We start from the raw sequence: 16503 nt of genomic DNA, 5'->3' as shown, positions 1-16503 counted from the left end.
TTTAGGAAAACAATTTCATTCTGCTGATTTACATAACCTTTTAAGAAGGCAGATTGGATTGCAGCTGAAGACACGACACCCATCACCCTAGGAGAAAACCGTGGGGTTTGGCTTTCGCTAAACCGAAGCAGAGGGCGGTTCGGATCGTACTGATCTAAACAGCTGAGAGGATGGAGCGTGGAGATGCGTGGGTGAGGAGATGAAGGCTCCTGCCATAAAGCCTCTGCCTCAGCACACTGACAATGTGATGGGTGTCCGTAAAACGCGATGAGACACCAAGCCAGTGCCTCAGAGGTTTGTGCCGGGTGAGCCGTGCTGCTCAGGCGGCGATGGAGAGGAGGAGGATGGGTGTTGACCCACCCGAGTCCTTCAGTGGTCTGATGTGGAGCAGGGATGCTGCTCACTGGGTTTTCATCACGAGCTCTTCCAGCGCCTTCTCCCTCTGATTCCCGCAAAGCAAAAGAACTTCTTTGATTTCGTTCTGCTGGAAGCCCATGTCGTTAAACTGAGCCAACAGCCGCAAGAATTCAGCTGCCTGGAGGAAGAAGGAAGAGAAAGGAGTGATGGGACTGTGGGGTTTTAAGGATGGATTTACCGTAGGGCTGCGGCAGGCACCACATCGGGTGATGAGGCCGCAGCTGGCCAGCCCTGGATGGGCTGTATTACTGCAAAGGGCAGTGCTGGTGGCACAGGTCAAGTCGCACCAGCCCAAATTTTAAGCAGCCTTCCCCCCCTCCAGCTCTTCACTACCCCCAGGAGGAGATTGGTGATGGAGAACATCGCCCGGTGTGCCACCGCGGTTCTTCTGTCTGCGGGGGGGGTGAATGCGAGGGGGGAGCCGGGAGGACGGCAGCGAGCACGGGCACCAGTGGGCTTGGGGTGGGGGATTCCCCACGCAGGAGCTGAGCGAGCATCCTGCTTGCATGGCAGGGTGAGGGGGGTTGGAGAAGAGCAATGGAGCAGGCATCCTTCTATGGGGAGTCCTTAAGAGTGATGCTGCCCCAGGGGTCCTGCTCACAGAGTGATGGGTCAGACTGCTGCATGAGGGGCAGCAGAGGTGGAGGGGAACGTGCTGGGAAAGCAAGCCAGGGGACGGAGCACCAAGGGCCAGGCTGTGCCCCCTTTCTGACCTTTTTCTCCGAGTACTGGAACATCTCCATGGCCTCCTCCACCTGCCCTTCCTCGTAGCCCTGCTTCAGCAGCCGGTCACAGGCACCCAGGTAGCTCAGGAACTGCAGAAGGAGACAACCAGGGTTAATCCAACCTCACAGATAAGGGGAGTGACCACATGTGGGGGCCCACCTTGTCAATGCTCATGGGGAGGACCTGGGCCACCACTGTCCTGCCGGCTTCTGTCTGATGCTCGGCCAGGGCAGTCTGTCTGTCAGCAGAACTCCCGCTGGGAGAAGACATCTCTGTCCCCCTCACTGTCCCAGGGTGGGAACAGGAACAAGGCAGAGGGAGGACAAGGAGGAGCAAACCAAACATCTGAACCATCTGAGATCCAAAGCGATGGCCTCTGGGCTGCAGTGCAGCAGAGCTTGTCCTGGTGAGACGCCTGCCCCACACTGACCTGGCGTCCCTTTGATGTGCCGGGGTCTGGGCGCCTGTGGGTTCGTTCCAGGGTCCAAGCACAAAACCCACCCCCTGTACTGTCATTACTGCAAGTGAAGTTATTTTTGGCTTTCCTCGTTGTTCTTGGAGTGCTGACAGCACTATTCCCAGCGGCATCTTTTAAATGCCACAAGAATCATTCACTATCCAAAAACATATGGGACAGACAATAATAAATGAGCTATACAATAGCAGAGGGAATAAAAGCATCCCATGGGGCTCCCCGAAGCTGCACCATCTTCATCCAAGGAGAAGCTGATTCGTATCTCCCCACACTCACCAGTGCACAGACCCTCACCCTCCCCGGCACCGCTGTAGCCAGGGAGAAGGATTCAGTAAAACACCATAAAATATGTGAAGAAGCCCCAGAAGTGCCTCAAACGCTGAGCTGATCATCTGGCTAAACAGCAGACTCAGGGTTTTAAGAGATATCAGGTCTAAGGAGTGGATTATTAACTCCAAACCGTGACAATGGTTGGGCACTGGCATTTGTAACCTGGTTTTATTCTCCTTGTTACCTGAATAGCCCAACCCCAGGTCACTGCTGTGTTTTCTTGCCCTGTCGCAGCAGCCATGGCCACTCGTGGCAGAACTCAGCCAGTCCTGGCACTGAGTCACATCACAGAGTCACTGGGTTGGAAAAGACCTTTAAGATCATCGAGTCCAACCATTCCTGTCCTCTACTAAACCATATCCCTAAGTACCTCATCTACCCATCTGTTAAACACACCCAGGGTCAGTGACCCTCCCTGAGCAGCCTGTGCCACATCCCCACAACTCTCTCAGGGAAGAACTTTTCCCTCACATCTGATCTGACCCTGCCCTGGCACAACTTGAGGCCATTTCCCCTTGTCCCATCTGCCCATGAGCAGGTAAGCTCCCAGCTCTGAACCCCGTTCTTACAGCTGCTCGGGGAGATGGGTGCTGACTGGCTGCAGGGATTTGTGGCTTGTTGAGAGCACACTTTGAGAGTCCTGTGGATCAACGATGCGTTTCAGATCATCGAATCACAGAATGTGTCAGGTTGAGACCTTTAGAGGCCACCTAGTCCAACCCCCTGCAGTGAGCAGGGACATCTTCACTAGATTAGGTCACTAAGAGCCCCATCAAGCCTGACCTCCGATGTCTCCAGAAGTGGAGCCTCTACCGCCTTGGGCAACCTGTGCCAGTGATCCACCACCCTCAGATTGAAGATTTTTTTCCTAATATTAACCTAAATTTCCCTTTTCTACTTTAAAACCATCACCCCTCACCCTATTGCTCCATGCCCTTAGGAACAGTTCTTCACAGCTTTTTTAGAAGCTATTGATTGATCAATAATCATCAATCAAGATGCAATGATGCATTTTTGGTTTAGCCCTTGCTCATGATATCCTTAGATATCCTTAGACACTTCTGGCGTGCTGGAGCAAGGAACCCTGACTGAGCCTGTTAAGAGGTTTCTCCACCAAGCTGGAGAAGACATTGTCTCTGTGAGGCAGCTGACTTGCCTTCCTCACCAGGGTGGGCTCTGCCAGTTTGACTTGACGCTGCAAAGAAATGGAGCGATTTTTGGCTTCCATCTGGTCCCACAGTCAATCTTCCCAGCTGAAGCTGTCATCATCGCACACTGGAACCCCGCCTGACACCAGCAAGCAATGGAGAGCACCCACAGCTCTTGTTCTAATTTGAGCTGAAGCATATTCTCCAAAAAGGTTTAAGCCTAATTTGGTAGTTTTGTACTTGGAGGAGATGCATGAAGGGCTGTGCCTTGTGTTTTATCTCGGCTGTACTGGGTGTAACTGGGAGAGTTGGGACTTTCTGGTGAAGAAGGCACCAGGTATAAAGGAGACCAAGTATTTTGGTGCATTAAGTGCCCCTCCAAGAGGATGGGAGTCCCTGTGTTTGCACAGAAGGGAGCAGATGGTACCCATTTCCATCCTTAACCAGATGAGCTGTTCCATCACCTTGGGCCACTTGTTGCTACAGATGGGTAAGAGGTGGCCCAGGAGGCACAGGCAGCTCCCTGGGGAATGGGAAGGAGACTGGCACAGCAGTGAGCAGCCTGCTCACACCTCTGCCCGGGGTCTGCGGCTGCTCCCTGGCATGACAACGCAGCAGACACCCCTCTTGCTAAGCTGCAGTCAAGCCCCTTCTCTCTCTGCAAGAGCCACTTGGATAATTTAGTCTCTGCTGTGATGGGCAGGTCCAGTCCCAAAATTTCCAAGACAGAGAGTCAGAGCCAGCAGCATCTCTCACATCACGGATACTCCGAGCCCACCTCAGTGGGGGTTGTCTGGACAAGCAGAGACCACGGGAATTGGAGTGCAGCACAGAGAGCTGTGGTGTGCTCAGATACCAGGGGCAGGAAGAGGTTGTATGTTAAGTATTTTCAATTAATTTCAGGCTATTATAGAGGGTTCCCCTGGAAAAGAGCTCCAGGATCCAGCTGCAATGCTTGCACAGATTCCCTGGTTGCCCCAGTGCAGGGAGACCTTGTGTTCTGGAGAGAGCCCAGACAAGTCTCTGAGGTATTTTTACAGTCCCGCTCTGACAGGATGAGCCACAGCAGTAATCATACAGATCCACCAGCTGGGGAGAGTGATGTGCAAAATGTCTCCATACACAGGGACAAAAACTTGTCCTCTGGAAGGACACCACGCTCCATACAGCAGATCGAATGGATAACGTTACCTGGCTGTTACTACTCACCGGAGAGCCAAGGGTGACTCATTGCTATGTTATCACAGAAGTGTAGACAGGTGAGCTCATGGAGAACCCTGTTAACTGAGGTCTGATACCAAAGAGGGGAACCCAAGACCATGAGCAGTCCACCCCAAGCATGACACCCATCCCTTACTTCATGAAAATCCAGTTTTTCTTTATCAAAAGCTTCCCGTGGCGCAGTGCCAGCTCCACCCACCTGATTTAAGCTTTGCTTCCCTGTCTTCTGGAGGGTGAGGATGGCTTTGCGGGTGGGGTAACCCAAAGCTATAACGGGCTCGATGAGGTCTCGCTCCTCTTGGCTCAGCGCCGAGAGCAGGTCAGCTGCCGAATCCGGCTGGGATCTGTGGGAACTGAGGGGTCGCGCAGGCGTGGAGGCAGGGGGGAGGCAGGCGTAGGGGCTGAGGGACTGCAAGAGAAAAAACAGCAGATGGTCTTCTCACTCATGAAACGATGTTAACCAAGCCAGGCTGAAGCAATGCTTTCGAATGGCGGCAGTTACCTCGCTCTTTCCAGAAGAGGAAAAGTCCTGTACACAGAACCAACCCCCTCGGGCATCAGAGACCGGACTTAATTAAATCCAGGCTCAGCTATAGATACAGATCAGATCAAACAGTGCTCAGGAGGGTTCATGGGGCAAAGCAACCAAGCCCAGCTTCCTTTCCCTGGGAATCCTAGTCACGTCTCCAATAATAACTGCCATGCCCATCCCTGATCTGCCGAGCAAGAGGCTGCCTGTAGACAGGCGATGCAGCACCCTGGGCAGGAGGATGCTCTCCTGATGCCCTGTCTGTTACCATGATGTTTATCAGATGCATTTAGATTTCTTTACAGAGTCATCCCCAGAAACGACCCTGCACATAGAAACACTCCCCTGAGTACAAGGCTTTAGGCTTCAGCACGATCCATTCCTAACAGCAGCCGAGCAGGGTGGGCGATGGGTTAGTAATTAATTGTGTCGGCTGTTTAGTGTGTGAATACACACGGGCATTCAATCTGCTATTAATTACCCCACATCTAAGGCAACTACATATAGATAACCTGGCCTTGCGTGTGTTTCAATTGAGGATTTTCAGCAATTCGTCTCCTAAATCTCTCAAGGAGCTGGATGAGATGTGATTTCTTAAAGAAACGTGGTGCCATTCAGATTAAACGTGATGGAAAGCAGTATTTATACCAGCCCTTCACCACTGTCTCTATGTCAGGACTGTGAAATCTGAAGTTTCTTACTTTTAAGAAAAGACAGTCATTGCCACGGAGTAGGATGGCAATATTGCAAGAGGAATCATGTGAAGTGGCTTTTTCCAGCTATTAAACAGGGTGAAGGAGGGTGGCAAGCAGGGGAGTAAGTAATGAGGGACACCCAGGGCAGAGGGAATGCAGAAACAGCCCGGTTTTGTCTCCATTCAAGCACTGGCTTCTCTTTTGGGCTGCCAGGAGGAGCAGCTGTGACAGCTGTGAGGGCATTTCCTCATGAACCCTGTTTGTATCTGTGATAGGGAGAAAATGGACAGGAAAGGGTGTGTGTGTGTGAATCTTTTTTTTTTTTTCTTTAAGTGTTTCAGTTGAAAATCAAACAAGATGTCTTGGTTGTCAGGAAAAACAGGAATGTTTTGGTTAGGACAGAGCAAGTAAATATCCTTTGAGAAAGCTTGCCTGTAAACCCCTTCCTTCACTTCTTATGAAAGCCTGCCAGCAATTTCTTACGGGTTCAAGTGTCCCCAAAGCCCCGTTTCTGTCCCATTTTGTTGGCCAGAGCCCAGCAAACAGGACTGATTTGATGCTCTTTTCCTCCCTCCTGTCTCAGCAATAAGCAAAGGGCTACCAGAGGAAAACATCTCACCGGCACCGTGGGTTTATGCCGCTTGATGGGGGGGATTGGCGCTGCCGTGGCCGGAGGAGCTGGCACCAGTGTCCCCAGCTGGGACGCGTCCGGAGCTGGCCCGTACTTGACACTGTGGCTGGTGTGGGAGTGCAGGGGGAGAGGCCGTGGCACCGGGACCCCTCTGCTCTCAGAGGTGGCTCTGTTCAAAGGATGCACCAAAGCAGCCAGCTTCCTCCTGGCTGCTTCCAGCTCGTTCTTCATGTTGTTAAATATCACCATGGATCTTCTCTGCTTGCTCGGGTCCAGGCTGGCTGGGATGTTGTTGCCATTCTCCGGCGAGGGCTCCAACAAGCCGGGCGATGTCTTTGGTCGGGTCTGGTAAAAGCTGGGACGTGGAGCCACACTTCTGCCAGAGTTTCTCCTCCTGGAAACCTTGTCATCCTTGTCATTCTCCTCCCAGGATGTTGAGGAGTACTCATCATCCTCTGAGTACTCATCCTCCTCTGAGTGCCAGGTCTCGCTCTCGGTGTCGGACAAGGCTCCTCTGCCGTCGGCAGCACTCAGGCTGATGCAGCGCCGCACCGCCCCGTCCCGTGCTCTCCCCCCATAGCTGTCAGCAGGGTCCACCAGCAGCAGCCAGCACGGTGGAGCCGTGGGGACGACTTCGGAGGTGACCCGATGCCGGGAGGTTTGCTGCTGAGAGGCCACCTCCACCCAGTAAAGCACTTTTCTTTCCAGTGAGAAGTCGTGCTGTGGAAAAGCGAGAAGCAGTTGGTGAGGGCATCTCAAAGCAGACCATGCAGCATGGAGAGAAACACGTGCTTCACCAGGCCACCTGAAAGGCTGCATCCTTCCCACATCAGCTCCTGATTCTCAAAGCATCTGGGCTGGCTGCAGATGCTCGGGCTGCGGGATTGGACCATGCCTCATCCCTACAGAGAATCCCCAAAATTTATGCTTGAAAAAAAAATTATCTGGCTACAAACTTGTTACTATTTTGAGTTGTATCTGCAGTTCCTTTGATAGGTGTTTTATGCTCGGAGGTGGCTTTGTGTCGTTTTGGCTGCAGTGGAAGGGGAGAGGGTACAGATGGGAGGTGTGAGCATCCCCATTTCAGGCAGCTGCAAAGAGGCACCGCATCCATGGGCTGCTCCAGGATGGTGGCAGAGCTTGTTTGGGACCCTGGTTAGTGGCACTTGGCAAAGCCACATCGGGTGCAGGGGCTCGGGAGCCACCACGGGGCGGGGGGGGGGGGGGGGGGGGGCGGAGATGACACCTTGGGCGGAGACAGGACCAGCTGTGGGAGCCTCCAGCTGCACCACAGGCTCGGTCTGTCCCCAGTTGGCATCATCATTTCCACGTAGTCTGGCTTAAAATATAAGTGTGTTTGTGACTGAAATCTGAGGGTTTTCCTGGAACAAACATGCCTTGCCTGTCCCAGAGCTCTCCAAACAAGGTCTCCTCTGGACGGGCAGGCACGTACATTCACAGCCCAGGAATGCTGTTTTTAGTGCTCGCTGCCACTTGTCAGCCGTGGACCCAAACCAGCCTCCCCAAGGAAAACACCACCACGCGCCTCCAGAAGGATCAGTCCGGGCCACCAGCACAAGAGTTTGGCCTCAATGGGGAGCACCAACACATCCCTGACCACAGAATTGTAGGGGTTGGAAGGGACCTCCAGAGATCATTGGGTTCAACTCCCTGCCAAAGCAGGGTCCCTAGGACAGGTCACACAGGTCAGTCTCTAGATGAGGCTTGAATATCTCCAGAGAAGGAGACTCCACAGGCCCCAGGGCAGCCTGTCCCAGGACTCCGTCACCCTCACCTGGAAGAAGTTCTGCATATTGGTGTGGAACTTCCTGTGCTCCAGGCTAGAAAGCAACCCCAGCTTGGAGCCTGACATTTGTCCTCCTACCCCAGAAAGGCCCAACCTAACTGCTTGGGCGGGATTTAGAAAAACAGAACCCAAACCTGCACCTTCCTCACTCCCATCCATCACAAACCCTCCTCACCACCTCTCACCCCTGCAAACAAGCCATTTAAGAGGAGACCAATTAGGAGGAGAGTTTTCCCTTCCCTTCTTCCACAAGAAAAGGAAAACAGGGCTGACATCCCTTTGAGCATCCCCCCAGAAGCAAATCCAGGGAGACTCACCATGGTGCTGTTGAGGATGTCGGCGCAGTCAGGGAGGTCGATGGCTGGGGCAGTGATTAAGGTGATCTCCCCTCCTGAGTCCCCGTCGAGGCTCCAGGCTGTCCGGAAGGGTACTTCATCCAGGTAGCTCATTGCTGCTGCTGCTGGATTTCTTACTGCTGGAGGAAGGGAGTAGACAATACTGTGAAATGCAGGACTAGCACTTTCAAAGTTGGGTAGAAGGAAAGATGAGCTAGCTCAAGTGGAGCCAGCAGAAGGAATGCAACCCTGAGAGATGCCGCCAGCTGAGTGAAAACCACTGTCTGCAATGCCCAGATTTCATAGAATTATAGATGTGTTAGGTTGGAAGGGACCTTTAGAGGTCATCTAGTCCAACCCCCTGCAGTGAGCAGGGACATCTTCACTAGATCAGGTCACTCAGAGCCCCATCAAGCCTGACCTTGAGTATCTCCAGGGATGGGGCCTCCACCACCTCTCTGGGCAACCTGTGCCAGTGATCCACCACCCTCAGAGTGAAGAATATTTTTCTAATACCCAACCTAAATCTTCCCTTTTTGCGTTTAAAACCATCACCTCTTGTTACTGCTCCATGCCCTCAGGAACAGTTCTTCCCCAGCTTCCCTATAGGCACCTTTCAGGTACTGGAAGGCAACTATAAGGTCCCCCCAAAGCCTTGTCTTCTCCAGAATCTTAATTACCGATACAGGGAAGATTTGTCTGAACTAACCTTTGCTATTCTGAGCTTAAGCCAGCAGGACCTAACCAAGCTCCCAGTTTCATTTGGCAAAGATCCTGAGTGCTCTTCTCCGCTTCCACCTCTGTGCTTCCATCCCATCCTTCCTCCTGCCCTCTGCCTCCACTGCCTGTCACACGTTCCCTTCCCCAGGTTGGGGACAGACCAAACACTTTTCCCGGTTACAGAGGCAGCTGAGGAGGACACCTCACTGGTCTCCTCTCTCTGCTGGACCTGAGAGCCCTAAAGCAGGGTCCCTAGGACAGGTCACATAGGTTGGTGGCCAGATGGGTCTTGAATATCTCCAGAGAAGGAGAATCCACACGCCCCTGGGCAGCTCTGTCACCCTCACTGGGAAGAAGTTCTTCTGCCTATTGGTGCGGAACCTAATGCGAGGGTAAGGTCTAAAATGGGACATGGCATTCAAGGGAGTTTGCTGCATTAGGAGTGGACCAACGAACTGCTTCCAGATCACCACCAAAGACTGACACCAGTGCAGCTCAGTTGCTCTTACCAGAATTAGGTAAGAGCCGTCACCTGCCTGCTTACACCAGGAGGCTTTAATACCCTGGGGCTGCAGCGCAGGCAGAGCTGTAACCGGCTTTGCGGCTCCCGCACATGGACTGCTGCTAACACGCGACACACGCAACGTGTGGGGAGCCCTGCACGGAGCCAAGCCATCTGCTGCCCAGCCTAAGAGGGCTCAGCCTCAGTCACAACCCACGTCAGCGCTGACAAAACACAACGCACGAGAACATCTGTAGGCGAAGCCTCCAAGCCCTCTGCATGGCCACACAGCCCCTGCCTGAGAGAGGGATGGGCCCTCCTTGCAGCTTCTGCTGTAAACCGGCTCTCCCCAAAAGCTGTGTGGTACCAAGGTGCAAAGGGAAACAATTACATCGGCCTCCAGCAGCTGGAACAGCTCCTCTCGGCTTTGAATGCTGCATGAAGTGATGAAGGGGGGTAGCCAACGTGTCTGAAGCCATGATGATGAAGAAAACATGGAGAGGTCACAGTACTGCATCGCACTGCGTAAATACGGTGCTCTAAGAAAGGCTTCCACAGGTGTTGATTTCCCCAAACCACCAGTTAGAAAACAAGCAGCATATGGGGAGAGGAGCGATGATGCCAAGGAAAGTGCTACTAGACAAGTATCAGAGGGTCAGTTGTAAACACCGACTTACAGCAGGAAGGAACTCCAACAAGGGGTCTGACTCGCCGGCTCCACGCCAGCGCTGCCTGCCTTCACATCAAACATACAGGCTGGCAAAGCAGATTGACATCGGGATGTGCCTTAAAAGCACCTGAACAGCAGTGGGACCAGGGAGGGAATAGGATGGAAACAAAGTCTCAGAAGCTCAGAGCCAACCCCTCATTTCTTCTGGGCTACAGTCATTTTGTTAAACTTCAAGAGAGCAGCAAATAACTTGGACAGAGTTGAATCTTAGAGCTGAATGCACCAGGGGTTTTAAGAACTAATTCCCTGTCCCCATGTATTTTATCAGTGAATATTTTAAACATCCCTCTCCCATATCTGGCTTCAACATGTTCCCCAAAAAACTACGAAACATTTTAACACAGGCAATGGCAAATACATACAACAAACCCCAGGAAGCTCAAGGGATTGACATATACCTAAACGTTCATCATCCCCTCGCATTTTTAAGCCCTAGTTTTATGAACATAAAATTATCCTTACCATCAGAAGAAATCATGGAACTCTTCTCTCAGGGCAGGAGAACAGGTCTGCTTCCACACTGCCAGCTTCTCGGCTCTTTAAATTCTTGCAGCGTCAGACAAGCATCTAACTTTGAGAGTTTTAGGATTATCGCAGCTTAAGGGGTTAGCCTGCCCCATCAGACACGCTGATGGGATAAGGAACCTAATTATTTAAGCAGAGCATCCTCGGTCACTGAGCTCTCTGGCCTGAAAGTACTGTTTCTGCAACATGAACTTTAGTTTTTACCTCAGGGAACATTCCCCAGGACCTGACCCAGCCATCGGTCTTGGAGTAACGAGGCGCTCAAAGAGACATTAGGGACTGGAGGATGTAGAGTGACACAAATCAGAACCCCCAAATCCAGAGGACTGCATAGGAACTGGTATTTTGGGGCACTATGGGTAGGAGATAAACGTGAGAAAGAACTGCAAACTTCCACACCCAGATTAATTGAGTCACAAATTAATTCTAATTTATCACAAACTACCAGCTTGTGTGCTCTAACAAAAACCAATGCAAAGCTTCAGCCATGAAGCCACCAACATCACACACGAGCTTCAAGCGTTGAGTTTAAGCAACTACATGGTGCCTCCTCCACAAATTACGTGGTGTTGCCACGCAGAGGTAAGGAATAAGAGAGATTAAATCCAATCCCACACATCAGGCTAAGCAAGAACAACGAGCGAGCTCTGGAAAGATGCCACGACAATGTGCGCAGAGCAGCAAAGCCCCAAACCCAGATGGCCCGTGGCTGATCCAAGCAAAGTGCCCAGAACACAGAAGGCTCTGACATCAGATGCCTCCATCAACCCATAGGAGGGAGAAGTTCCTTCAGGCAAACCTTTCGCCAGCAATTCTCTCCACACTGGGAGTCACAGTTGATGCCAAGTACTAGAACAAATCTCTCCCTCGGAGTAAAACCATTTCAAACAAGAAAAAAAATAGCTTTTTTCTATTTATTCTTACAAAAAAACCCTTAGAAAATGGAGCTGCGGCTTTTAATCAAGTATTATATACACACTCTGTCCTCATACAAAAATAGCCATATAGGCAAAACCAATGACAGTAGTTTAGATTTCAGATTTTATTGGGTTTTTTTCCAGCAGGCTTATAGATTTATAGATATTCACACGGCTGTCTGACCTATTTCACCACAACTGGGAGGTTTTTTCCATGTTGTGGTATCATTTTTAGTCCATGAAAGCAAAATATCAACAACCATTTTAAACAATCTTGGAAAGGCCCATCTTGTTTGTACTTGGGAATTCGTTGAATCTTGCAGTAGGTTTGTTTCTACACACAAAAACACAGCAACTATTTTGACAGTGATGCTTGACATGCTTCATTTAAAAAGAAAAACATGTTTACTAATGAGCTTTTCTTTTTCTTAAACTTCTTTATTTCTGGAGATTTCATCATCTGGATTCAGGCTTATAAAGCCACTAAAAATAGGATGTTAATGCTGGCACAAACACTCCTGTCAGCAACGTTCCTTTATTGAGGCTGAGCTTTGCTAACAAAAACTCACAGTGGGATAGTAATTCTGTACCCCAAGAGGCCCAGCAGCTTTCTGCCCGCTCAGGTATTTCCTCAGAGAGTAGGAAAAGAGTAGGAAGCAAAAACAGTTCTTCCACTTTTCTGCAAGACTTTACAGTACCTGGATGAGACTTCCTCAACACACAATGATAATGGAATATTCCCTCAATGTTAAAATAATTTATTACTGAGTTATCTGACAGCAGTAGCCCAAGTGTCATTTGTGGGGAGACTTGGAAGAATCCATCCTGGAGGGATGCAGCTTCCTTCAGGGTGATCAGCTGGCACCAAGAACTGATCCCATTCGTGCCTGGAACAGAGAAAGCGTAGTTTGAGAGGAGAGCTGGTGTGAAGTAAGATAAATAGACATAAATATTTTTCCATACTGATTAATGCACAAAACATCATTAAATTGTATTCTGAAGTCTGGTTTTCAAAGGACAAATGTGAAACTGAATGTACTGTTCTATTAAACGGTTACACATGGAAGCGCACTGTGCCTCACGGGGGCATCTGCTGGATACAACTCAAGCAAGAAGCCTCATCCTTGGCTGAAAAATAACCAGGACAACTTGTATTTGGAAGTTAACAAACCAAAAGTGGCCACTGTTTTACAGTCTCTACAAACAGTACTTGTCATCTTTGATAATAAAACTTAAGACACTGTTTGGTTTTACCTGATCTGGATCAAAGCTGCTACTGAGTGCTCAGCTTGTAAGTAATACTCTCTGAAGGGCTGCAGTAGATGGGCTAGAGGAAACTCATCTGTTAAAACACAAGGACAGGAATTGTGGACTTGATGATCTTAAAGGTGTTTTGCAACCCAGTGACAACTGTACCTGTCCTGTGTTAAACCATATCCCTAAGTACCTCATCTACCTGTCTGTTAAACACACCCAGGGGTGGGGACTCAGCCCCTCCCTGGGCAGCCTGTGCCACAGCCCCACAACTCTTCCAGGGAAGAACTTTTCCTTCACATCTGAGCTGACCCTGTCCTGGGGCAGCTTGAGGCCATTTCCCCTTGTCCCATCTCCTGTCCCCTGGCTGAAGAGACCATTGCCCACCTCTCTGCACGCTCCTGTCAGGTCAGTGTAGGTGGTGACAAGGTCTCCCCTCAACCTCCTCTTCTCCAGGCTGAACAGCCTCAGCCGCTCCTCATATGATTTACCCTCTAGCCCCTACACCTTTGATTCTAGAAAGTCTCAGAAGCCCCAAACTTGCCAACCCATTTGCTGGTCCCCAGCTGTAACCTGAAATTACTTCCCTCTGTAATATATTAAGGACTATTTACACATTTTACACGTCTCCTCATCAGAGGCAAGTCAAGGCTAGCAAAACTTTTCCTGCCTCCATCCATCCTCTGAACAAGGGGAACGTATGGACACCAAATCCTTACAGATTACCTGAGTCACACTGTCCAAATCCCCAGACTAAACCATCTGCTGGGAGCTGGAATTCTTCAGTCTGTTCTGTTTATTTTTGTTTCAGCTTAATCTACCACCTCTTTTCACAAAGCATTATAAAATCGCTGCAGTCTATGGCGAAGAGCTAAACGCTGCTCCTTACATCACGCGTTAACAGCGCACTGTGTTTATCCCATGTTTTCCTCATAGCATAAATTAACCCAGAGGATAATTTATTTCCTTGACAACCTCTGTGCTGGCATTTTAAACCCAGTATCTATGACATGGGAGCATGGTGTGAAAAAATACTGTCAAGCATGGCATGCAGAACATACCTGGATCCCCAAACAGTTTGGAATCAATTTCGAGTTTCTGCTGTAATAACTTTTCCCTTTCCTTCTTCTGTTTCTTTTCCATTTCTCTCTTCCTTTCCTCTTCCTGTTCTCCCTCCAACATAACCCTTAAGGCTCTCTCCTCGGCCTCGTACAGCTCCGTGCGATTTTTGAGCAATGTTGTGAGACTCTCCACCTGACTTTCAAACGCTTCATCTGCTGAAGGGGGTGGACAAACACCTAAACAGAAAGAGAATTAATTTAAATTTTCAGTTTCAGAGGGGGTTTTGATACCAGACTTGGGAGCAGAGCTGGCAAAATCTCTGAGGAACATGAGCTTAACCTTGAAAGTTTAACTCAAAAAAAGGGCTTGGAAATGTAGGTACACAACCACTACATTCAGCATCTCATGGGTATTCTGACGTAACAGCGTAACCAAAACCACTAATGAGCAAGCTTTTTGAAGCTGCCCCTTGCCAGCCAGTGCAGGGCACACACATCCTCTTATTTCCTGCATGCACAATTAAAGAAGTTTGGTAAGAAGCTTGTCATTAACCTTTTCTGCCAGCAGCCTCTTTCCTCAGCTTCCGAAGCTTTTCTAGCGCGCGCAGGATGTCCACCATTCTCTTTGTGTCTGCTTGTTTCTTCCGCACTTCAGATAAGACACTGTCTGCAGCAGCCTTAAGTTCTCGTTCCTATCAAAGAGAGATTAAAAAAAACCACCAACCTAGACAAGGGTGCATGAAACATCCCACGTAGACAATACAATGGTACTTTCAAAGAGACTAGAGAAGCACAGGAGATCAAAATAACTCCCGAGTAATGCGGCCACAGCAAGCCGGTCAATCATCTGACCTTTCTATAAAAAATAAGCTGAAACATGAGAGACTTCAGGAAACCAGGAGAAAAAAAAAAAAAAAAAAGGCAGCTGAGCAACTCAAAAATTTGGGCCAAATGGGTAATGAATTTACAAAGCCTGATAACCTTGGAAAAAAACACACAATAAACGTAAATCCTGCCAGTTCTACAGCTTGGTGGTTGAAGACCATTAACCTGCCCCAGTCTGAACACAGAACATTTCCCAACAGCTGCTCTGTACCATCCCAACAGCAGACCTTGCACCTGCGGAAGGAAGCTCTGGCCAAAAGCCATCACAAAAGGCACCCAGAGCACCTCCCAGCAACCTTTTTGGGGTGATCTGTTTGGTGGGTTGTTTTTTTTTGTTCTTTGGATAGGTTTCACTTCCCTGTGAGACCAAGAAGCTTGCAGGCAAGCAGCTCTACGAGGATGGAGCCTGTAGCCAAGGCTTAACCGTTCTGACTGCCACAGGGTAGCTGTGGGCAGCATGGGGCAGGCTGACAGCTTGGCACCACAGAGCAAGACCTCTACACACAACCGAGAGGTCAGAAACCACTTAAGCCCCAACTGTCAAGGACTACAAGGTGAGCATGGCAAAGCCGAGGTGGCCACTAAGGAAGAAGCAGGGCTACAGGCCTTGGGCACGATGTTGCTCTGAGCAAGCCCAACCCACCCGGCACCTACTGAGCTGCGGGGGCCAAAGCCAGGTGTCGGGCAGGCACAGCCCGCAGAGCCCCCGTTACCGGCTGGTCTCCCCCAGCTGTGCCACGCTACCCTGCGCCCCAGAGGGCCGGGCAGGCGTCCCAGGAAGCCGGGGCGGGCAGGACCAGGCCGCTCAGGGTCGTACCCGGTTCTTCTCCTCCACCTCCTGGATGCACTTGGCCCTCCACTGGTCGATCTTGGCTTCCCGCTCGGCGGCCCGGGCCGCCTCCTCCTCCTTGGCCGCCTCGGCTTCTTGCTTCCTCCGCTGCAGACGCAGCCTCCTCTTCCTCGCCCTCTCGGCCTTCCTGCGCAGCGCCTCCGGGTACCCGGGCTCCCTCAGGGGCCGCACGACCTCCTGCAGCTCCCGCCGCGCCGCCTCCGCCTCATCCTTCACCTGGGCCCAGCCCGCCTCGTCCCCCTCCTCCTCCCGCTGCCTCAAGGCCCGGCAGAGCGCGGCCAGCCGCGCCACCAGCCCCAGCGCCTCCACCGCCAGCCCCCGGGCGCTGCTGGGGCTGGCGGCAGCAGGCGGTGGCGGCGGCGGAGGGGCGGCCCGGCGCCGGCCTAGGAACTGCGACAGCCACAGCTCGTCCTGCTGCCGCTGCGCCGCCGCCTCCTCCTCCTCGGCTGGCAGCCGCGGCGGGAACGGAGGGGCCGCCGAAAAGAAGGGGCCGCCGCCCGGCGGGAAACGCGGGCCCGCGTCGCCCTCAGGCCCAGTCGGCGGCGGCAGCGGCGGCAGGAGGAAGGGCGGGGGGGCCGCCGCCGCGAAGGGTCCCGGGCGGACGGCGGGACCGGGGAAAGGCGCGGCGGGAGGCGGGAAGGGCCCAGCCGGCGGCGGGAAGGCGCGGAACGGCGGCGGGGGAAAGCGCCCAGCAAAGGGTGGCGGCTGCGCCATGCTGCCGCTTCGGCTTGGCCCGGCACCCTGC

The 16503-nt window shown here is 51.6% G+C and overlaps 2 protein-coding genes across 2 annotated transcripts; both read right to left on the bottom strand.

Moving 5' to 3' along the window:
• Nucleotides 1-400: 400 nt before the first annotated feature.
• On the bottom strand, nt 401-8428 carry UBAP1L (ubiquitin associated protein 1 like; the record flags this gene model as incomplete). The annotated part of the gene is made up of 5 exons (XM_084267875.1): nt 401-535; nt 1131-1232; nt 4517-4726; nt 6161-6892; nt 8297-8428. The coding sequence occupies 5 exons, from the start codon at nt 8426-8428 to the stop codon at nt 401-403; spliced, it is 1311 nt and encodes a 436-aa protein (XP_084124001.1).
• Nucleotides 8429-12345: 3917 nt separating this feature from the next.
• Nucleotides 12346-16472, bottom strand: PDCD7 (programmed cell death 7; the record flags this gene model as incomplete). The annotated part of the gene is made up of 5 exons (XM_084267874.1): nt 12346-12595; nt 12963-13050; nt 14024-14260; nt 14577-14715; nt 15726-16472. 5 exons carry the CDS (start codon nt 16470-16472, stop codon nt 12478-12480), a joined length of 1329 nt encoding a protein of 442 aa, XP_084124000.1. The 3' UTR covers nt 12346-12477.
• Nucleotides 16473-16503: the final 31 nt, after the last annotated feature.

The sequence above is a fragment of the Gallinula chloropus genome (assembly GCF_964237585.1).
Source record: "Gallinula chloropus genome assembly, chromosome: 9".
In the NCBI taxonomy this organism is placed as follows: Eukaryota; Metazoa; Chordata; class Aves; order Gruiformes; family Rallidae; genus Gallinula; species Gallinula chloropus.
This window is presented reverse-complemented; position numbering and strand designations above follow the sequence as displayed.